Source organism: Leiobunum rupestre, chromosome 2 (assembly GCF_980474605.1).
Source record: "Leiobunum rupestre chromosome 2, qqLeiRupe1.1.hap1, whole genome shotgun sequence".
NCBI lineage: Eukaryota > Metazoa > Arthropoda > Arachnida > Opiliones > Sclerosomatidae > Leiobunum > Leiobunum rupestre.
This window is the reverse complement of record NC_143385.1, coordinates 46,979,474-47,002,797: the sequence shown is the minus strand read 5'-3', so window position 1 is coordinate 47,002,797 and position 23,324 is coordinate 46,979,474. Positions and strand designations below refer to the sequence as shown.

General features: G+C 39.5%; 1 protein-coding gene across 2 annotated transcripts; it reads left to right on the top strand.

Moving 5' to 3' along the window:
* Positions 1-1,028: 1,028 nt before the first annotated feature.
* On the top strand, positions 1,029-7,223 carry LOC149957655 (uncharacterized). Of its 2 annotated transcripts, XM_090165669.1 has the most exons (4): positions 1,029-1,114; positions 1,233-1,477; positions 1,540-2,111; positions 2,805-7,223. In XM_090165669.1, exons 3-4 carry the CDS (start codon positions 1,575-1,577, stop codon positions 7,200-7,202), a joined length of 4,935 nt encoding a protein of 1,644 aa, XP_090021795.1. In that variant the 5' UTR covers positions 1,029-1,114; positions 1,233-1,477; positions 1,540-1,574; the 3' UTR covers positions 7,203-7,223. The 2 variants fall into 2 exon arrangements, with proteins under 2 accessions (XP_090021795.1, XP_090021794.1); XM_090165668.1 differs by lacking the exon at positions 1,029-1,114 and having other exon boundaries at positions 1,205-1,477.
* The last annotated feature ends 16,101 nt before the right edge of the window (positions 7,224-23,324 follow it).

Sequence of the window (23,324 nt, the reverse complement as noted above, 5' to 3'; positions counted from 1 at the left end):
TGTGGTTTTTGTTGAAATCCTGACGAAACATAACTAGTAATCTAAACAATTAATTATAAATTGGTTAAATATTTTTATATTATTAAGTTAACTAAATACTTTTTTAACTGTTTATTTAATTTCCGATCTAATTCAAATTAACTTCAATAATTGTACGAAACATAATTTATTTGAAAACGTTAAAAGCAAGAATGTTTTTAAGTTAACAAAAATCGATATGTTTCTAATAAAATCTGTGATAGGTGCAAGTAATGCTCAACTATAATTGGGAAGTGGAAATAAATTTAAGAAATTCCCCAAGATTTCCTTTGGAGAGAGATAAATTTACCGACTTATCCGAACTCCTGGTGGGTGCTACCTAGGAGCAACAAACACAACACCCCACACAAGGAGAACGCAACCCGTCAAAAGTCGTGGATTTTCTTGTGTGCATTTTTCATAGGCTAGACGCTTTAGCGCCTGCTGCCGCCGGAAGGGGAAAATTCGGAAATTGTCTTCCCACCCCCGCCCGTAAAACATTCAGCGTAAAGGCTCATGACGCTCGTCCAATGAAATTCGTACACAACCCTTCGTTAGCGTGTTTAAAGGCTAGCTGCGTTCTCCTTGTGTTTGTTGTTCCTAGGTGCTACCATGTAATAAAATAGCAGGTAAATTTACAAAATTGTGTAAATTTGTAAAACATTCATATAAATCATGAATGGTGAGCGCAACAAAATGGTATTCATTAGTCATGTCTCTTTTATAGGTCTTTTTACTATTCTTTATGATATCTACTGCATTAAACAATTGTCAAATTCTATGTACGAGGTAAGCCACGAATTTGCCCATTCTGTGGTCACTATCAAGATTTTGAACCACCTTCAAGATTGGAATATTATTACCTTTATTACACTTTAAGCGATCAAATTTTGTGGGTAATACCAGAGTTATAACTTTATATTAATTAATAACCTTAACTACACTGATGACCTATCAAAATTAATATTTTTGTAATGGTTTTGGTGTTTTCACAGCAAATAGTCCGTTTCCTTTTTATCCTCGCGAGTTCGCTTTTACGTACCAACGAGGAATCTCATTTCGTTCAGACTCACGACAACGTCAAGAAGAATATGTGGTTGGTTGAAAATTTACATTTTAAACGGTTTTTTAACTATCTAAATATTTAAAAATATCAATCTTTCGTTGAACTATGTTCTACGATTGATAATTAAATTAATTTGCATTTGTAAAAGACAATGCATTACGAAAACTTTCACTGGAAACTGAGTTACTTGAGCAGTTAAGCCTAAGCTGGGCAATTTCACCAAGTGCTTGGAACAGAAGGGAAAAAGTCAACAGACACACTTGGAAAATGCAGTAGGACTCGAAAAGAAACCTCGTTGGCTTTTAGACAAATTGCATTATATTTACCAATGTAGAAAGATGTGATTGTTTTTTAATATGGTCTATTGATCCCTGAGCGCAGATTGGCGTTTGTGTAAGTATTTTAAAAAAATTCTTAAGTAAATAAAAATATAAAATTTCATCTCGTTTGATTAGGTTTTCGCTGAAAAAATATTTTATTTACTTCGAAAATGAATCATCCTGGCAACGACTATTTTTCGCACCTACTATATGATGTCATCGTCGAGACGGACATCCAAGAGAACCACTACTTACATCCGCCAATGCCACCGCTAATACCACAACCAGTACCTTATCAAACGCCAACTACTTCAAGCCAGATCAACGCTCCTGCTAAACCAACGGCATCTACCGACGTTAACGTCGAAAAACCATTTAAATGCGAAAAATGCGAGTACAGAGCCGCGAAGAAGCATTTAATTCGAAGTCACCAACGAGTTCACGCCACTGTTAAGCCTTGGAAATGCGACCTTTGCGACTACGCAGCGACGCACAACGCCCAGTTGAAAAAGCACAAGAGGACGCATTCAGTGAACAAGCCTTACAAATGTTCACTTTGCAGCTACACGTCAAAGTGGGAATGGGGCTTGAAGAAACATTCAGTACTCCACTCCGGTGTCAAGGCCTTCAAATGCACCAAATGCGACTACACGGCTGTGCAGATGGGCAATTTGAAGCGACATCTAAGGGTGCATGCTGAAGAAAGGGTTGGGATTTTCTTGAATTTTAGTTTAAAGGGTACATAACCTTGGAGAAATTTGGTGGAGTTAATTTCTGCCTTCTAACCCGACCGGAATTATAGAAGAAATATAGTTACACCAAAAGCATTCCATAATTCTATTTCAAAGTATACAATCCTCTTAAAAAGTATGTGGCACGAGTGACAGAAAAATGAAGTTTTTTGTGTTCCATTTCAAATAACTGAGGTTATATTCCCTTTAGCGCCAATGAAGGTCAGACATTGGCTTAACCCACACTAAACTTCCTAGATTATATATTGTTGAAATCCTCTTGAAAATCTTAAAACCCGAAATAAAATCAGTCCTAGGATCTTTAAATCAGGACTAAAAATCTACTTTACAACAGATTTTAAAATTTAACAACCAGCCCGTTAAATTTCAAACTAGCAAAATATCCGGCCCTTGATTTCTTAACCTGTCTCTTGAGCTTGGTTGCCCCATAAATAAAAAATTACCCTAATGCTGTTGGAAATAAACTTTCGTTGCTACCATTATTGAAGGCTAGACGACCCTTATAATTTAATTTCATCTATAATTCTATTTCTAACAAAGCATATGGTTCATTCTTGATTGGGATATTCGTGCTGCTGTATGCCCACGTCTGATTTGGCAATCACTAAATATGGTGTTATTTATATTGAAATATTTCTTATTTCGTAGCTATTACACTGCGAAGCTTGCGAATTCTCGACGAGGTTCAAATACGAGATGAAAGCGCACAAGTTATCCCACCTGGGCAAACAAGTCTTTCTCTGCGACGAATGTGGCCACGTCAACGCCACACTATCAGGATTGAGACGTCACAAAATTCACCACGCCGGCGTCAGACCGTTTCATTGTACTCATTGCAAATACTCGGCTACCAAAATTGGTAACCTGCAAAGACATCTTAAATTGCACAGTGAAAAGGTTCCTTATCTTTGCGCCCAATGCGGTTACACGTCAACCGAAAACATTTCGATTAATCGCCATAAGAGGATCCATCCAGCGCCTGATCCGGAGCCCACCAGGACAATGTATCAGTGTTCCAATTGCGACTACCAAACTAAGTTCAAATCGGTGTTCAAACTGCACCGTATTAAGCACACCGGGGAACAGCCTTACAAGTGCACTCATAGCGGTTGCACTTACGTTTCTACTAAACGGTCGAATTTCGCCAGGCACCAAACTATCCACAACAGCACGAAATCTTTCGCCTGCGAATACGATCAATGCGGGTTCACTACCAATCTAAAGTACGCTTTGAAATTGCACTTCATGAAGCATACCGGAATGAAACCTTACTCTTGCCAATATTGCGACTACACGAGCTGCAGAAATGCAAATTTACAAAGACACTTGAAAGTTCACTACAATCCAAAATTCAGTAAACACAAACCGGTCGATCCGGATAAGGACCCTAATGCCAGCGACCACGTCGATCAACCGTCGGATCGTGACACTGATCGCGACGATAATCAAGATTTCGGAGATAATTTCCACGACGATAATACGGATCAAAGTGTCCAGCAGGCGGACAGCGACAACGGCGTCCATTACGAGACTGTGCACGCGCTAGACACTGATCAGGAAGAAACTGGTACAAAGGCATTCGCTTGCAACTACGAAAATTGCAATTTCAGCACCAATCGAATAAACAAATTAAAGTTGCACGGTTTAACGCATTCCGGGGCTGTTCTTTACAAATGCTCCTATTGCAAGTACATCAGCACGAGGAAGGACAACATCAGACGACATCAGAAAAAACACCCAATGCAGCAGCGCGACTTCAATGGCAAGACTGGCAATAACGAGACAGTCGACACTGTGCCTAATCCGAACGCCACCGGCGCTGATATCGACGATCTCGATAATATCAGTCTCGATCCTAAGAAATTTAATTGCCAGCACGATAATTGTAATTTTGGGACTAATAAAATAAACGAAATGAAATTGCACAAGAAGATCCACGACGGCACGAAACTCTTGAAATGCCACGAATGCGCCTATAGTACTCCAAAGAACGCCAATTTAATAAGACATCAAAAAATACACTCAAATGGCAAAGCGTCGTCCAATCAGAACTCTGTCAACGACGATCAAAATGACACTATCGAAAACAGTGAGCAGACTGGAGAGCACTCCGCTAAGTCCAATAATAGTAGTGACTCCAAAATACGTCAGTTGATTTTCACTGGTGCTAAGTCCTCTTGGGATCACAAGCCGCGTAAAATTGCCACGAAGCGGAAAGGCGCTGTTAAAAGGAAGTACGTCACTAAGTCGAAAAAATCCACCCAACAAAAACTGAGTACTAAAGGAAATTGTACGGTGAATATAAAAGAAATGTTGAACACTACCGTTAAGGTTTTCAACTGTACTTTTTGCAAGTTTAGTACGAAATCGAGCGCAAATTTATTCAGACATCAAAAAGTGCACGTTAATAGCTCGGGCAAGAAACCTAGAAAGGTTAGAGCTACTCGTAAGAATGTAAATAATCAGAACATTGATCAGAGCGATCATAATGTGGATTCAACGCATGATGACGCGGATAAGGATGAGGACTACACTGTTGATATCGACGACAATCACGGAAATTACTCCGATGACGACATCAGTAACGTAGATGACGCCATAGCTGAAGACGTTATTGGCCAATCCAAAGAGGGTGATGTAAATACAACCAGAAAGGATACAAAGTCTACGCCTACTAATCGTGGTTTAAAATCTAAAAAGGTGATTGCAGCTAGTGAAAAGCTTTTCAAATGTACCGAATGCGAATACTCTAGTCCAAGAAAGTCAAATTGGATTAGACATCAGAAAGTTCATTCAAGTGATGGAGGAAATAGGCGTAGAAAGGCGAATTACGCGTATACTTCAGGTATCAGTGACCAGAACAGTGATAAGAATATCGATAATGGTGATTGTGCTAATAACGATAGCGTTAACGAAGATGGTCAAAATAACTCTGATGATCGTGATAATGAACACCATGACGTGGACAATACGGAACGCAGTGAATGCACCATCAAAAGGAAGGCCGATTTGATTAAACAGAATGCTATTGTTACAGCTAAAAAACGTAAAAAGACCATTTCCACTCCGGGTTCGATAATCAGTGATGAGGAAGAAATCGGTAGTGATCAAAGTAACGATGATAACGGTAACGATCAGACAATCGCTGTCTATAACAATAGTGATCATGAAAATACTGATAATTTTCAAGAACCCACCCTCGATGACAACCAGTCTAGCGGTGACGTTGATAAGTCGAAAATGAAACGTGGATTTAAATTTAAAAAAACCGCCTATAATCAAGCGAGACTCTTTAAATGTTCCTACTGCGTGTATTCCAGCGCCAGAAACTCAAATTTGCAGCGACACTTGAAAGTACACTCCAAGCGTAATTCTAGAAAACGTAGAAAAGTTAATTTAGTTCCAATAAGGGACAATATTAAGAAAGCAAGTGCTGAAACGGACGCGAGTGATGCTGGAGAAAGGCGTTATCAATGTTCTTACTGTGACTACGGAACCACGAAGAAAGCAAATTTGACAAGACACGAAAAAGTACACTCCATGGGTAAAGCTGAACCTCTTAAGAGAAAATGGTTGCAGTTAGGTGAAACGTCCGCAACCACCGATCAAAATACGTCTGATAATACTAGTGGTCCAACGGCCAATTCCGTTTACAATAGTGATCGAGACAGTGTTGATGACTGTCCAAGTGATCACGAGGAAGAGTCGGGAACCACGGAGTTCGCGTGTGATCACGACCAGTGTACGTACGTCGCTAAACGTAAATACCAATTAAAGTTACACAAAATGTCTCACGATGGCGTAACACTCCATAGATGTTCTTATTGTAGCTATGGCACCATGAAGATCGGAGATTTACAAAAACACGAGACAGCTCACGTAACTGGCAAACCAGATTCTAGCAATTGGAAACCCAGGTGGAAGAATTTTACTTTAAACGAAAACCCTACAGATCAGAATACGTCAAGTGAACAGGCGGACGCTACGCAGTGCGCTAGTGATCCGGAAGCTGTCGGTGATTGCTCGAATGATCGAGACAATGTCGGGGATTCGGCTAATGATCACGAAACGGTTTTCAGTTGCGACTACGTCCAATGTACTTACGTCACGAAACGTAAATACGAATTAAAGTTACACAAAATGGCGCATGTTGGTGCAATGCGCTATCAATGTTCGTACTGCGCCTATGGTACCATGAAGAGCACGAATATGAGAAGACACGAGAAAGTACACGTAACTGGTAAATCGGAACCAAGTAAGTGGAGACGAATTAATTTAAACGCGAGTACAGCCAAACGGCAGAAGATACTCGTTGATACTAGTCAAGACGAAGTTGGCGATATCGCTAGTAATCAAGACGATGACAGCGGCACCAAGCTCTTTAGGTGCGATCACGATCAGTGCCAATACTTTACGAAACGTAAATACGAATTGAAAATGCACAAAATGGCGCATGTCGGTGATATGCGCTATCAATGTTCTTACTGCGAATACGGAACTAATAAGAGCACCAATTTGCGAAGACACGAGAAGGTGCACTCGAACGGCAAATCTAACGCCAGTAAATGGAGAAGACTGGATTTCGGAGAAGGTTCTTCGTTTGATCAGGGTGAACGATCCATTTACGCCAGCGATCAAGCCGATGTTGTACTGTGCACGATTGACCCGAAGGACGTTGGCGATTTCAGCAATTCAGACGATTCCACTAGCGATCAGGACGATCAGAATGACAATTACACTCACGATCAAGCGCGCTTCAATGATTTGCCAGAAAATGAAGATCCTGGTTCGGGTACTGTGGTTTTTCAGTGCTCCGAGTGCAAATACACGCTAGTAATCAATAAAATTATCGCGCCCCAATTTGAACAGTTTCAATGCAATAGATGCAGTAACGGCGCCCCTTGGATTACAGTGCCGGAAGTGCAACAAATTATCGGCTGCACTAAGGATCCGATCGAGTTCGGCGAACGTGATCGCGATAAACCGTACGGCGTTATTCGCATTATGACCATCAATCGAAAAAACCCTTACAATAAAATGGTTTAATTGTAAAGTTGGGATAAATTAACAAATGAATAAATTCTTTTTGTTTCATATATGGATTTCCTTCGCTTTTTTAGTGGAAAATGTTTTCTTTCCATGGACAACGTTGGCCTGATCACAACGTTTCCACAGTACCTCTAAAATCTGGAAAAGTCAGGGATTTTAAAAATAGGTCGAAAAATCAGGTACATTTTAAGAATTAGTAAAAAGGCCAGGGAAAAGACAAGGAATTTTAAGAATTAGTAAAAAGGCAGGGAATATTAAGAACTAGTAAAAAAACGGGTAAAGTATTAGTAGAAAAGTCGGGGAATTTTAAGAATTATTAAAAGAGTCAGAGCAAAGTCGGAAAATTTTAAGAATTAGTAAAAAAAGGCAGATAATAAAAAATCAGGAAATTTAGTTTTGTTTAGATATTTCTATACCTGGTAACCAAATTTTTATTATTTATATTTTATCGATGTTTTATCTGCCCTTATAATACGTAAAATAGTTTAATTACTATCTCCAAACCGTTTTTATCTTGTAAATTGGTCAGGGAAAATCTGGATAAGTCCGAAAAAGTTTAAATGTAAAATCTGTGACAATCCTATATTGTCTCTGTCGTCCTAGATACTGTAGCTGAGGGGGTTAACCTTTAGGTACAACCAAAAATTTATTATCTTTATTTGGTCTGTGGGAATTGTCTTGGTGCGATCTTCTCTGTTCTTAAGTCGCACATAAAGATACGTTCTAAAACGCCTCACTTAGTAGCGCTGGATTGGCGAAAAAAGTATAATGTTGATGACGTATTCTTTACCCCCTCTCCTACGCTCTCTTGTTACTTCGCAACAAGCTCCTAGTTAAAAATATAAAGTTCTGGCACACTTTGGCTTTTATATATCTTACATACTGTCGTTAGTCAAATTAATTAATTAATTTAGTAAGTGTAAGAATAGCTATATTAAACAAACTGAAAACTATATATTTTCCATTAAAATCTATCCAAATTCTCGAACCAATCAATATTCGTTTGTCGGAGCTCCACCAGATGGCGACTTCGCTTGTTTTGGAACTCTTCACCTAATACTTGCTCTTTCGAATAGTATTATATTTATGATCACGGACCGGGTAGTTTAAAAAATACACAGTCACTAGATTTATTATAATATACAGAGTAGATAATTAAGCTTCCCTTAAAATAACTCACTTTTTTAAGCATTATCGAGACTACATGTAGCGATATTATTCTTACTGTCTAAGGTATTTGTGAAACTGTATTGCACTAATAATATTATACCAACGTTTAACGGCAAAACATGGGCGACGCCATTGCCCAACACTATATCCGCCATTCTAGCTCACCTAGCAGTGTTTGTCGATAGTGATTTTGGAAAATTCCTTCTAGATTTTAAAGCAACAGTGGGCTCTATCATTGCCACCTATAAGGCCCTTGTTATTAGAGATGGCAATGAATCTATCCGATTCTTCTAAAAAACGACTTTACTATAGAGCGTGGTGACATCTATTTCCGGAAAACCCTGTAGTTAGTTTTACAAACTATTTAACTGTCTCCATTTTGTAGCAAAGAGGTTACTTCGGCGATGAGCAACATGGCTTTGTTATGCGCAGCTCCTGCTTTAGAAATCTACTTGTTACATTTGAAAAAAAACTAAAGCTATGGATGAACGGGCTGCTGAAGATATAATTTATTTTGATGTTCAAGAATCAAGAGGCGTTAACACTGTGCCGTATTCCCTTCTGATTTCAATAATACGTGCGCTTATTCTCCCTCTTCCACTTGTAGGCTGGATCGCCGCTTTCCTCTCTATAGGAGACAGAGACATACTCAGAATGGATCCCTCTAACTAGTGGTATGCCTCAGGGATCAGTCCTCGGCCCATTACATTTAATTATTTTAATGAATGATATCCCAAGGGTCATCCTCCATTCATTCCTCAGCCTTTTTACTGACGATAACAACTTGTGGGAAACCATTAGAACAATGGCAGACGCAGGGGCTGTACCGAGTGATTAACAGTGTCGAAAACTCGGTGCTGAAAATGGTATGCGCTTCAATCTTGATAAATCTGTTGCAATGCATATTGGAAAAACAATCCCGGTCGCAAGTACATTTCAACTCCTTCCGCGTTGAGTTTGCAAGTTCTCTCCCCACTGGTTGAAGGGGTTTTCAATAAACACTTGTAGAGGTTAACGGTAATAGTAAGCGTAGGCTCACGTGGCATGAAGGGCTTGCAATCACCCTCCTACGAAATTTAAACGGGCCGCCTGGATTAAAGGCAATCAAAGTTGCTAGATGACTTGGGCCTAAGGTCGGGTGTGGGATTATGGTAATTATTAAACTTTACCGTACATACGTTCGCCCACATATGGATTACTGTGCTAGCTTTTAGAGTCCTCATCTCATTAAAGAAAGACATTTTGGAGCAAGTACAGCGCGAGGCTACTAAAAGGGTCCTGTCGAATAAAAACTCGTAGGATGGGAGAGCTTGCAAGGGTTTAACGTAGTAGAGGCGGACTGAAACACCTCCGTAAGGACAGGTCACTGTGGGCTAACTAACTCACTTAAATTAATACACTATTCTAGTCACTTGAAGGGACGACAGCAGGAGTATAAAATCAACAAATATTTATTTACAATTATAAAACGTTACATGGCTGAACTCAAGAAAAAGAATACATATTCATAACCGGACTACGATTTATATACACAAATTATAATGTTTTTTGCGATACCGATTTTTATCTTTTACAATTTTTACTTATAAATTCGATTTTAATATTTTTAGAAAATATATATATTTTTAGATTCCTTTCAATTGTACGCGCGGCTTATTTACTTGTTGATAAAAAAATATCAACAGGTCCCGGCCTTTTCGGCAGCTGCCATACGAACCACGTCTGCAACGCCTTAACTTGTACACGACGCTTACGGAACGATATCGTTGAATGTTTCAAATTTCTTTACAATTTCTAAGACGCTCTTCAAGTTGAGGCGTAAAGCGCTTACGATTTTCAACAGTTCTTCAAAAGTAGGATTGTTGATGTTTAAGCTAAGCCGGCAATCAGTAGCTTTAAAGCGCGTCGCAGCAAATATAAGTCAGAATAATTAAATTTACATTTCAACTTGAAATGTAAATTTAATTATTCTATCCTACCTCCCCAAAGTTTTAAGAGCTGGAAAATTGTAGTTAAGTTGGCAAAATCTAAACTACAACGAGAGGAAATAAGAGTTAGGTAATATTCGGCCAGCTTCAAGGCTATTGAGTCCCTGGCTCTTAAATGCTCCGCTCTTGAGTTTCTAGTTCCCCAAGGTTCCGCCGGCACCTCAACCTTTAGAATTGAACTCCGAGAAGTTACCTTTCAGCTCGAGTTAGCGAAAGGTCAATTTTACCCCCCTCCCCAAAAGGAGACTTTTGGCAAGGCTCCTGTTAAATGATATAATCACATTAATATTAGGTTCTTTTACAAACTTGCAAAGGTGAAAATTTGGTCTAGAAAACATTCAGAATTCCATGTTTACTTTACCCTGTTTCGAAGCCGTTCAATAAGTGTGGTTGACACGTGAAATGTCGACTTGTGAATAATGAATGTTACGGCCCAAAATTAAACCATTTTAGGTGTGGATTCGTTAAACCATAATTTATACTCGAAATCACTGTTACCTTCGACCACTACCAAAGGATTGTTCGACCTCCGCTAGAAATATAGTCTGCTAAATTAAGTGATCTGTGAAACATATTATTAGATTTGATAAAATTATCGAATAGGTAGATTAGTCCATTATGAAAAGGGATAAAAATGCTAAACCCTAAACAAATTTGAAGAAATTTAAAAACTTACAAATAGCTCGTACCGATATCTCCGAGCAAACAAAAAGACGCGAAACTTGGACCAAATAGATCTTCGTGTGAAAAACAAAATAAAATAAAATAGCCAGAAATTCCAACGGTTGAGTTAGGTGAAAATTATTGTAGGCCACTAATATAAAGCAATTAGTATTTCGTAACAAATATTATCCCACTGAAACATCCGCTTTTAAAAAGATCGTGGAAACTCTGTTTTAAGATATGTTACACCCAAGGACTCACGATTAGACAGAAAACGGCTACTTTTTCTTCGTAAATTAACATTTTTCTGCGCGAGCTTGAGTCGGAAAGTGGCGAGATGTGGGTGCTCTTATTTGGAAATTGAGCCATTAAAATATTTAAGAGGACTAAAGCCAAATAAGGCCATCTATTCCCTTCCTTAATCTGCAACCTTGAACCTCTTCAAGCCAATCAGGGCTCTGCTTCTTCCTTAAGCCAAAGTGTGTGGTATCGTGCTGAGGACTGAGTGATACCGATGAAGCGAAAATACGGTATCGTTAACGATCCCCTCCCTTTCAACCGGACAGAGGATTAATAATAATAATAATCAGCTAGGCTAATACCCAAGGCACCACCTTAGTCATCAAGCGACTTCTAAAGCCTTTAATTCAGGTGACCGGGTTACAATGCGTAGGAGGGTGGTGGCAAGCCCAGCATGCCACGCGAGCCAACAGCTCCCTACACTAATTATTACCGTGATGTTATACTTTCATCCTTAATCATGAGATCTTTATGTATTCAACAACTAAAAACCAGTACCCGACTCTACTCAGGGGAAAGGTACATCTTTGGATGCAACCCTCCCCTCAACCAGTTCAGGTCATGGATCTGTTTAGCTTGGTACCCAACCTAAATTGCTAGGGTCTGCCCCCGGCAATACACATCAGGTAGTGCAAGGGTGAAAGGGTGACAAAACTCAGACTAAAGGCAGCAAGTCGAAAGCTGCTCGTGACCATAATCGGAACGAACGCCGTTGAAAAAAAAGAAGTTTGAAAAGGAATCCGTAAAGGATAACAATTATTCTTCAAACAAGAGACCTAGGGGTTCTGAACAAGTCTCACCAGGGTCTCAACGGCAGGCTGCTAAGAGGACCAAAGCCCACACCTTTAGGGAGCTTGTCAGCTCTACGAGGATGGCCATTGTAAAAGATTGTTTTCCCGTGAGATGCATCTCTGAAAAGTATTGAGAAAAACGCTATTGTAAACTTATATTTTTTATCACATTTCTTATCTCCCCTTTTATCTATCAGTTGTAAATTAAATACCAAGAATCCATTTAGGTACCATAAGAATATGGGAGCATAGCTTTAGCCTCTGGTATCGTCCTCGCAAACTTTGTAACGAAAGTTCGTCTGCAATTTTCACACCACGTACACAGCGCACTCAGGCGTTAGAATCTGGCGTTTTAATTTTTTTTCATTTCGTTAAAATGGCGGAAAAAGCAAATATCTGCCCAAATGGGTTTAAATCGGATTTATTCTCTATTCCTGGGCGGAAATTAGTGTAAATAATTTTATTAACGACAATGGGTTGAAAGATCTTAATACTAGTTTGTTATTAAATAATAATTCCGAAGGTAGTTTTTCTCTAATAAATAGTATTTGCTTCAATAATAGCTTTTGATTTCGTTTTCTTTTTAACATTTCTACGCGTAGTTATTTTTTTGGTCAGCTCCATTTTCAATTACTCAAAAATTAATATGTCAAGGTCGTGTAGTAGCGCGGGTTTATCATAGATGGCAGGAGTGAGTTACTCCAAATATCGAAGCAGACGAACTTTCGCTACAAAGTTTGCGAGGACGGGTATTGAATCGCGGTCCTCCCATATTCTTATGGTACCTAAATGGATTCTTGGAAATACTAATATAAGTTTTTATCAATTGTAAAAATACCATTTATTGTTATTGAATAAATTAACTTGATTTGCTTTTACTTGTCGAGCACAGTTGGATTCATTTAGATAGGCTAACAACAACCAGTAGTTTTGGTTTCTGGTTCGTTGTAATCATCGAAGTCAAGTTGTCAGTAACTGTCTGATCATCAGTTTGTTTGTGTTTATGATGGTGGAGCAAGACATTGCTGGGTTCCAGAGACTGCAAAGATTGAAGAATTGGAGCAATTGGAAGTTTGGGGTCGAGATCCTGTTGATGGATAAGCCTGGGGCTTATTAGGTCTTCAAAGGGCAGATAGCCATGACTGTTCCTCAGTCTACGCAAGCAACCCCTTTAGAACAATCAGATCACGCAAAGAAGATGGCCACTTGTAAAAAAGGGTATCGAGCTACCAAGGTCATCATCGCTAAGATGGTGGACTCGAGCGATTTTCCGAGATATTTGGTTGGGCCTGCACAATACGTACGAACCGAAGACTGAGCAAGAGGCACTAAATTTGTAGTTAGAGTGGTCTAAACCCTACTTGAAGATTCCCGAAGAACCTATTGCGAAGTACATCACGAGACTGAATGATTGATGTATTCAACTAAGCTAGCATCCAGGTAAAGATTCTCAACGGACTCCATGCAGAGTACGATACGAAAAGTGAACTCTGGTTCAACAAGCCAGCAGCAGATCGTACGCTCGTCACTCCCACGTCTACATTAGTGGCAGCTGAGAAAAGACATATCCTGAGGACAGCCCAGCGACCAGAAGAAACCGTAACTGGTCAAAACGTTCTCTACGCTAAATCCAGAAAGTCTTCAATCCGAAACGATTACTTTCAGAAAACGTCGGACAAGAGTAATATCGAAGATAGTAGTTCTTTCACTGAGCAAAAGCATCCTAAGAAGAACGTCCGGTGTTTCAACAGTGGAAAGAGAGGCCATTATAAAAGCGCGTGTAGATCCAGAAAAAAGAAAGAACGTGATACTAATCAGAAAGAGTCCGTCAGCACCGCCGAATTAATGGTCGGAGAAGCAGTCGTTGATCCTACAGAAAAATTAATTGTGGACATGGCAACTACCAATCACATGTCGTGGAAGTTTTCCTGGTTCACAGAGTATCAGACGTTTAAAACGCCGATCCCTATCACACTTGCAAATGGTGATCAAATTCAGGCACTTGGATAATAGCTGGAAAACTTCACTTCTCTAAAATCACTGTTGTCTTATATAATCCGAAGCTGAAGCGTAACCTGTACAGGGGTCTTAGTTTCGGTGATGTCGGACCACAAATGCTTTTCATTCGAGAAAAATCCGTGAAACTCTTGGCGAATTACAATGGCGTCTTCTACACTCTCAATGCCCGTGTCCGGGTTCATGAAATAAACGGAGCAATAGATGACACCCTGCAGTTGTGGCAGGAAAGGTTCTGTCATATTAACAAACAGCAGGTCAAATATGGTCTCGGATGAATGAACGTCTCCTTCCAGCCAAGCGAAGAGTTCCGTGGAGCGTGCATCGAGGGAAAACAGAGCCCATTCATTGCGAGGTCCCAGAGAGCGACCAGAATTGGAGAACTCATACACGCTGACGTTTAAGTACCATCCTTTGACGGGGCCAAATATTTCGTATGCTTCACTGACGATTTCGCGAGATTTCGGATGACTTTCTTCTTGAACGAAAAATAGCAAGTTTGAAAAGTCGTGGAAGACGTCGTTCATTTCATTGAGAAGCAGAGCGGGTGTCAGATCAAGTCTATTCTGTCGGACGGCGGAGGAGAGTTCGAAAATAAAGACATTGCGGAGATTCTGTCGCTGATCGGAAGCTAATTCCGAAATTCGAATCCATACAAGCCACTGTAGCCACAGCAGAACGGTCGTGCTGAGCGTACGAATCGCACTACCTTAGACATTTTGAGAACGGTGTTTCAAGCTAAACAATTACCCAAGAGCTTATGGGAGGAAGCTGTTAACATGGCAGCCTTCATCTTAAATCAAGTTGGCACTAGTCACTTTGAAGGACAGTCGCCCTATGAACTGTTACATGGTAAACAACCGAGAATCCAAGACTTCAAGATAATTTGCACCATCTGCTATGTAAAGGCACCCAACGAACGAAGATGAAAGTGGGACCCAAAAGGCATAAGAGGGTTTTTTGTCGGTTACAACGAACACGTTCAAGGTTTCAGAATTTGGATTCAATAGACTAACAAGCTTGTCCTCAGTCGCAATGTCGTATTTGAGCCGGAAAGAACTTGTTTCTCCAGATGAGCAGTACCTGTGGACTATGAAGACACAGAGGAAGCAGCGGGTGAGCGATGCTGACCCATGTCTATTTTTCAACAAAACGGGTGAGCTAATTATAGCCATGTACGTGGATGACGGTCTTGGATCTGTGCGCCATGAAGCGGTAATGAACCAGTTCAATTCAAAGCCACTGTTCTCACAGCCGACAACTATCTTCCCACTCAGATCAAACGATCCCGATGGATCTCTCTTTTAATCAAGAATCATACACTAAGAAGATACAGTGATTACAATGTGCGTTGATCCGTCAGTGGTTTGACAGCGATCGGTCGCACTATTTTCTACTGAGTCCGAGTATATGATGGCAAGCGAAGCGGTCACAGAAGTCATCTGGCTCAAAAAGATCGCACCACTCAAAGATGTACCAGTTCTGCAGATTGATAACATCAGCGCTATCACACTGAAAAAAAATACCAATTTCATCAGCGCACCAAGCATATCGACGTACGATGTCATTTTATATACACTGTTAAAAAAATTCGTTCAGAAGACGTTCAACTTAGAACAGTCTGTTCAGAAATGAACGATAGCGTTCTAAAGGTATGTAACAAAGAACGGTGTGTTCAAGATATTTTATTTCGTTCAAATAAGAACGAATGCTCTTTCGCCCTCTGGAGGAAGTCTTGTAAACTAAACAATAGAATAGATTCGTTCCCCTTAGAACAGGTTTTACACACAATCCTATATGGATTTCTTTGTATTGGTTTCATGTACATGTACTAACATACAAGCGTGACACTTTCAACGTATGACCAAAAGTAACAAAGAAGTGTGACACTATTTTGCGGAAAACTTCGTATGGCCAAAAGTAACAAACAAGTATAACATCCATAAAGTAATAAATGAGTGGTTTATAGTGCACTTTGTTATAGGTAGTTTTTTCCTATATTATTATGTTGTTTTAAGTTAGTGTACTGGTTGATTAAACTAATACTCGTAGTAATTTATTTACAGGTTGAGTAAGAACATGTTGTAAGGAAGTTGTTTTTGTAGTACAGTGTGTTTGGAAATTTACTGAAGATTCAATTTCATTGTTGGAGCGTAGCTCCTTCACTAGCGACTCAAATGGCGTTGGGTCTGTAACGCTGTTTCTCAGAAACTACCCCACCTATTGAAAAGAATCTTCACACAAATAACGATATAAATAACCTCCGTGTCCTAACGAAGTGGAAAACGAAAAAGGGTTGTGAAAGGTCCAAATTTATAGGACACGCACCGTTTTTTTTAAGTATACTTTTATTCGATTGGCAAGGTAGACGAAATTCGTTCGGAAATGTAATTGCCCAAGTTCCAGAATTAAAATTTACAGAAAACATTTCGTAATATACTGCAATGTGGTTTGACGTTTTCAGCATAGAAATAAATTATAAAATCGTCTGTTACTAGTTCTCGGCCTTACGGCTGGGAATAGAATGTTATATCTTTTGCGCTATGAAAAGGCTTTATTTATTTTACGCATATCACTTTCATGGTAGATATTTTAAGCTTAATAAGATGGTTGTAGTTGAGGTTGGAACTAAATTCAAATAATCTAGTTTTAGGCCGGGTTTTCCTTTTCGGTAGGCCATGTGTTATGTTTTGAAAGCGATAACTTAATGTACTCTTTGTATTGGATAACGATAAAGCATTCCAAGTCGAACAATAAAGCGTTCTAACGCGAACGACAAAGTGTTCCGCGGCGAACGAGAAAATGATCCACGTCGAACGACAAAGCGTCCCACCGCGAACGACAAAACGTTCTAATTTGAACAAAGAAAGTTTGTTCAATATAGAACATCTAAGTTCAATATTGAACCATAAACCATCGTTCTTTATCGAACGAATATTTTTTGTTCATTTTAGAACAAAATGACGTTCTGTTACAGGGACAACCTTCTGAACGGCGATTTGTTGAAATTAGAACAATTTTTTTTAACAGTGTAAGGGCGATATCAAGCTGGGGGAAATCAGATTGGTCACGTCCCCGTTCGAGAACAAGTGGTGGACATACTCGCAAAAATTCGTCCGTCTGGTCAATTACAAAAAATCCGGTCAATGATGGGTATGGTCACAGCGAGCAACATTTGTAGGGGAAGTATTGAAAAAAAACCCGAAATTATAAACTTTTTTATCACATAACTTATGTCCCCTTTTATCTATCAGTTGTAAATCAAATACTAATAAAAGTTTTTACCAATTGTATAAATACCATTGATTGTTTTTGAATAAATTCATATGATTTTATTTTACTTTTCGAACACAATTGGCTTCATTTAGTTAGGCTAACAACAACCAGTAGTTTTGGTTTAACAAAAAGGAGATGAGCACCATCCAAAAAGTGGGGTTCTGGAGAGGTCAGATGGGATACCTTCGGGCAACCCTCTTCCTCGATTCCTGAATTTCTAGCTGATTGGGAGTGCCATTCTATACCTGTGTAAGGATGAACTCACAGGTTCTTGGGGGCACGAGGCTTTCAGTAAGGAAGGCTAGTGATATTCCGAAGGCATTCAAAGGTACATTCCTCACCAAAACATTTGGACGAAGGATAATAAAATCCTTATAAAACCTTTGCAGGCCTTCAACGGTACCCGAAACACGCCCTGGTGGAAGGTATTGATTTCCAAGGCTGACCCGTCTTTCATCCGCTGGATTTTCTTGATGGATGGTGAGTCGGCTAAGGCCATTAGAGAAGCCGGCTTCAAAGCTGAAACCAGACTGGATAAGGGTATCTTTGTGATTCAAGTACAGCGAAGGCTGTAGAGCAAGGTGGAGTGGTTGATCCAACTCCTGAAACCTCTAACGGGTATGGAGGAACACTATACTCTGGTAGGTGAAGACACTGTCACCTAGGAGCAACAAACACAGCAACCCATACAAGGAGAATGCAACCCGTCAAAAGGCGTGCATTTGCTTGGCTAGACGCTTTAGCGCCTGCTGCCGTCGGAAGGTGAAAATTGGGTAATTGTCTTTCCCCTTTCCGTAAAACGTTCAGCGTAAAGGTTCGTTCTATGAAATTTGTACACAACACTGCGTTAGCGTGTTAAAAGGCTAGCTGCGTTCTCCTTGTGTTTGTTGCTCCTATAGCTGTCACAGAAAGCGTGCATGATTTCACCCTCTCGGAGGGTGCTAAAGACACTCTATGCGATGGTGCCTTGAAGGGAGGGGAGACCGTGAGGGCTAGCCAGACTGGGGAGGGGTGTGTGGTGCCCATACCCAACAACTCTGGTCATCCTCCAATAAGGCCTATCTTAATGCTGATGGGAATGAGTAACTTACACTGGTATCAGTCTACCTCCCTTACGAAGATATTTCGCCCCCACCATCGCAGAAGGAGACCAATTTGATCAACCACTGCGAGACGTCAGGAATGAAACTCGTAATTGGCTGTGATGTGAATGCTCATCATGTCATCTGCAGTGACTGCAATCAGCCTTGTGATGCGTTAAAGAATACGTGGTTAGTACTAAACTTCATATTCTTAACTAAGTCATCAAGCGACTTTTAAAGCCATTAATTTAGGTGGCCGGGTTACAATGCGTAGGAGGGTGGTGATAGGCCCTGCATGTCACGCGAGCCAACAGCTCCCTGCACGAACTATTATCGTTAACCTCTACAAGTTTTTATGGAAGGGGAAACCGAAGAGCTCGAGGCAAAACCTCTTAAACAAGTGGGGAGAGAACTTGCAAACTCAACGCAGAAGGAGTTGTTCTGAGTTTACAATGAGCCAACTTTTGTTACTTTTAAGTGAACTCATTGATCTTACGCTTTGTACAAAAAATGTCCCAGCTCTAATTACTGAACCGTCACTGTCGGATCAGACACATTTGCTACACTATTAAGATGAAATTGGTTCAGGTTAACACCGAGCTTCGCAATCCTGGACTTGCATCAACCTCGAAAAAGGTGTCTCAAAAGTGATTCGGCTTTTTTACAGCAAACAGAAAATAGCGCGTAAAAATTCTTTATTTTACGAAATAAAAATGAGAAAGTCATGAGAGCCTTTGTGTTTATGCTAGCGTTTTTCATTAAGAAATTATCGCCATTTGCTTCTGTGTTGACTTTTATCCAAATCTATTCGGATAGTCAAGCGGCCGTCAGGGCTCTCATTCAGTTTAACATTTCCTCTAAACTGGTCTCAGAGCTAGACACCAACAATAAGGTTCTGCTTTATTGAGTTCCTGGTCATCTGGGGTTCTATTATTTAGAACCCACAAAAGATCTGTTTATTAAAAACGAAGTACTAATATTGGATAAATTATTAAAATTTATGTTTTTGTATAAAGATTACCATGGCTCTTAACAAATTGTGCAATTAACGGTAAAAAAATTTGTAACTAGGTCCAATGATTTTTTCCAATTATGCAAATGAAAAACCAGCAAAAAATATGGCTCCCTACTTTTTAACAGCATTAAACTTATCAATCGAGTACTATTTTTTCTTGACATTAACGATATCTAATCTAAATTTAAGAAAAAGTTTCAAAATATTTGTTGTCGGATTAATAATTATCTCTGTTAAATTATCCACTTTTATAGGCCAGAGATTCCAACTGTAGACTGGTACTGTGTAGGAACTCTGGCTATCCTCGGAAATCTGCCGATATCATTAAAACTAATAAACATTCAGAGTGAGCAGTCCATTGCAACTTATAGTGGTCTACGGTTGGAATCTCTGACCTAAATTTTGACTTTTGATATAACTATCTTAACGTTGAAATTCATCGGAAGCTCGAGCGTAAAAGATGTCTGCTGAATGCAATAATTTGTGAAGAATTTCACTATAAGTTGCAATGGACTGCTCACATATATAGGGCACTCTGAATGTATATTGATCTACTCCTGTTGTTTATTAATTTTAAATGCCGACCGCTTTAGTAGTCTCAGGTACCATTGATTTAGAGTATAGACAAGTACTTCCAACATCTGACGATTAAAAACTATGATTTAAAAAACAAATTGTTGGATATGTTACAATATTTCATACACTTTATAGCGTAAAAGCAGTCTTTGGAAACAACTTTTGGGCATTCGTATTGAATCTCGACAACTTTTCGTTGAACGTGTAAACGACAAGTTGGCAAGCGGTAGAACGCTCACCTGTCGTACAAGAGGGCTCGGGTTCGAATCTCGGCCGTTAAAAAATTATACTACACCCAATGACAAAATTTTTTTTACTGTATTATTTTTCCGTATTCTTTTTATAATTTATAATAAGTTCACTTTTATTAAAAGTGGAAAAAATAGAAAAATAATACGGTAAAGAATACGGGCGAAAAGCAAAACTCGCAAACTTTCAATACGCGAAAGAATACGGAAAAATAATACGGTAAAAAAATTTTGTTGACCCGAGACTAATTAGCGGCTGCGGGAGTGCAAAAACGAAGAGGGACAACCGGAACGGGTTCAAGAGAGAGCGAGAGACCGAGAGCGAGGGGGGAGAAAACTGGGCGGCGGTCGTCTACCCCCCCCCCACACACACACACACACGCACGCACGCACGCACGCACGCACGCACGCACGCACGCACGCACGCACGCACGCACGCACGCACGCACGCACGCACGCACGCACGCACGCACGCACGCACGCACGCTCGCACGCACGCACGCACGCACACACACACGCACGCACGCACGCACACACACACACACACACACACACACACACACACACACACACACACCCACACACACACACACACACACACACACACACACACACACACACACACACCCACCCACACACACACACACACACACACACACACCCACACACACACACACACACACACACACACACACACACACACACACACACACACACACACACACACACACACACACACACAGAGGCTTTGTTTCAAAATCGCGAATCGAAATATTTTCAATTACTCGAAGCTTCAAAAGTTGCGACAGATAGCTTAACTCTAAGGGGTTTCAAATCGCACTCGAGATGCGAGATAGGACTAACAGTAGTGAGGGATTCAGACTCAGAAATTTAATTCAAATAAGTAAGACCATGGTTTCCTTTAAAGAACAAAAATGCAAAGAATTGTAGCGAGTGTTCGAACTCGCGATTTTTATTATATTTTATGACGATTGCTGGTTGTGATTTTTCTAGTAGCGTAGAGAGAATTTCCCTTGACGATCCTGGGAGCAGAAGGCGCTAGAGCCTCCTCTGAAATTAAACATGGGGGGCTGAGCCCCCCCCCTCCCTGTCAACACGACGATCCTAAAGCGCCAGGTTATTATTTACTTAGTAAACTAAAAATATTTTTGTTAATTTAAAATTGTTATTGAGACTAACGAACAAAGCTTTTATCACATATTTAATCAATCTTGCACAACTGGCTTACAGTAAAAGGTTAAGCTTTTTAATATACATTTTTTGGTACATCCACTCAAAATTCGTGAAAAACAGCGTTTAACAGAAAATAAGTTGTAATTAAGTAAGGCCATAGTTAAGTTTAATTAAAGCTTTTCCTTCAAAGCAAAACGCACACTTATAAAGAAAAAATATAATTTAATTTAATAATCCAAGCGGCTACTGGCACTGGTTGGATAGTCAAAGAGCAGCAGCGCGTTGCCATAAAGTCGGCAAAGTAAGTTTTTAAAATTTGGGCCGTTTAGAAGCATATTGAGGCCTCTTCTTTAGCTAATTGTTTTCAGGAAATAAATACTTAACCGCCAAATGGTTTAGCGAATATTATTTTTGGGACCTTAACTTTGTGTTTCTCTTCCAGTGTTAAATTTGTCTTGAAAAGTCTTTGTGAGAACTTTTGTTGTGTTGTATTGAAACTATACATATAAAGACCTTCACTTTGGTTTTCTAAGTGTTTTATTTGTATTTAAACTACTATGTGAGAACCTTTCGTGTGTTTCCATTGATGACCTTAATTTTTTTTCTCCCAGTATTAAATAAGTTTTGAAACGATTTCGTCAGAGCTTTACGTGTATTTTAATAAAACTATACATATTTTACGTGTGTGTCAGCTGTAAATTTTCCACAAAGTCATTTCAAGACTAATATAAAATCGGTAGAGAAAATAAAATTTATGATCCCCATATGTTTCGTTTCCATAGAAAACATGTTCTCACAAACTAGTTTAAAGACAAATAAACAGACTATCAGCAAATCAAAGTTAACGTCCTAAAATATGTATAGTTTCAATGGAAACACACGAAAGGTTCTCAAATAGTAGTTCAAATACAAATAAAACATACTTTTAGAAAATAAAAGTTGATGTCCTTATATTTGTAGTTTTATGACGACACACGTCTTTTAGGAATTTCGGGCTTTGAACTTGGAATATTTCAAGATTTTCCCTATCTCTGTTAACAACGTAATGAGGACAATCCGTGTGGTTCTTATAAGTATGTTATACTTTTTAAAGTGTTTGTTAGTTCTCATAAGATTGGTTAAATACTTACCGAGTGGTAGAAGAGATAAAACCGGAAATACGTCCCCATGTGTATAGTATGGTTGGATTTTTTTTATATTTCACTTTTGGAAGTTTTTTTTTTGGTTTTTCCATATCGGAATAAGATCACCTCTACACGTTTTTTCCCGATTTACCGTTAAAGGTTTTTTACGGAAGTTATTGATAAATAAAGCGGGTACTTATATGGTCGTCAACTATTGGTCGATCCATCTACGTAATGTGTGATCTTGACAATGCGTGGCTCGTGTACTTACCTTTTTAAATTAAATATAACTTGTCAAATGCTCAGATACCTCTAGCTCGGCCACGCCAATTATCTTGAGAAAATGAGTTATAATTAGAGGATAGCGCCACCGATCGAATGCCGCCGCCACCGATTATTTAGATAACGCCGAGCCGCCGCCGCCGCCGAAACATTTTTATTTTTTACTGGTTTTAACTTCCTTCCCTCCCCGCCAGAACTACTATTGGTGACGATAAAACCGTCATCGACTGGGAAGTGACGTCATATCCGTGCAACAAGGTCTCATTGATAAAATGTACTTTCTGGCACACTTATGATTAATTAAGTAACCAAAGTTTTGGAAACAAGTGGTTCCTATTTTAATAAAATACATTCTGTTAAACATGTATTTTTTTAAAATGTGTCTATTAAAAGG

Bases quoted from the DNA above. Each gene is read 5' to 3' on its own strand.
- LOC149957655 (XM_090165669.1), top strand. From the start codon at position 1,575: ATGAATCATCCTGGCAACGACTATTTTTCGCACCTACTATATGATGTC. The intron at 2,112-2,804 runs GTTGGGATTTTC...CTTATTTCGTAG, and splicing joins GGGTGCATGCTGAAGAAAGG to CTATTACACTGCGAAGCTTG.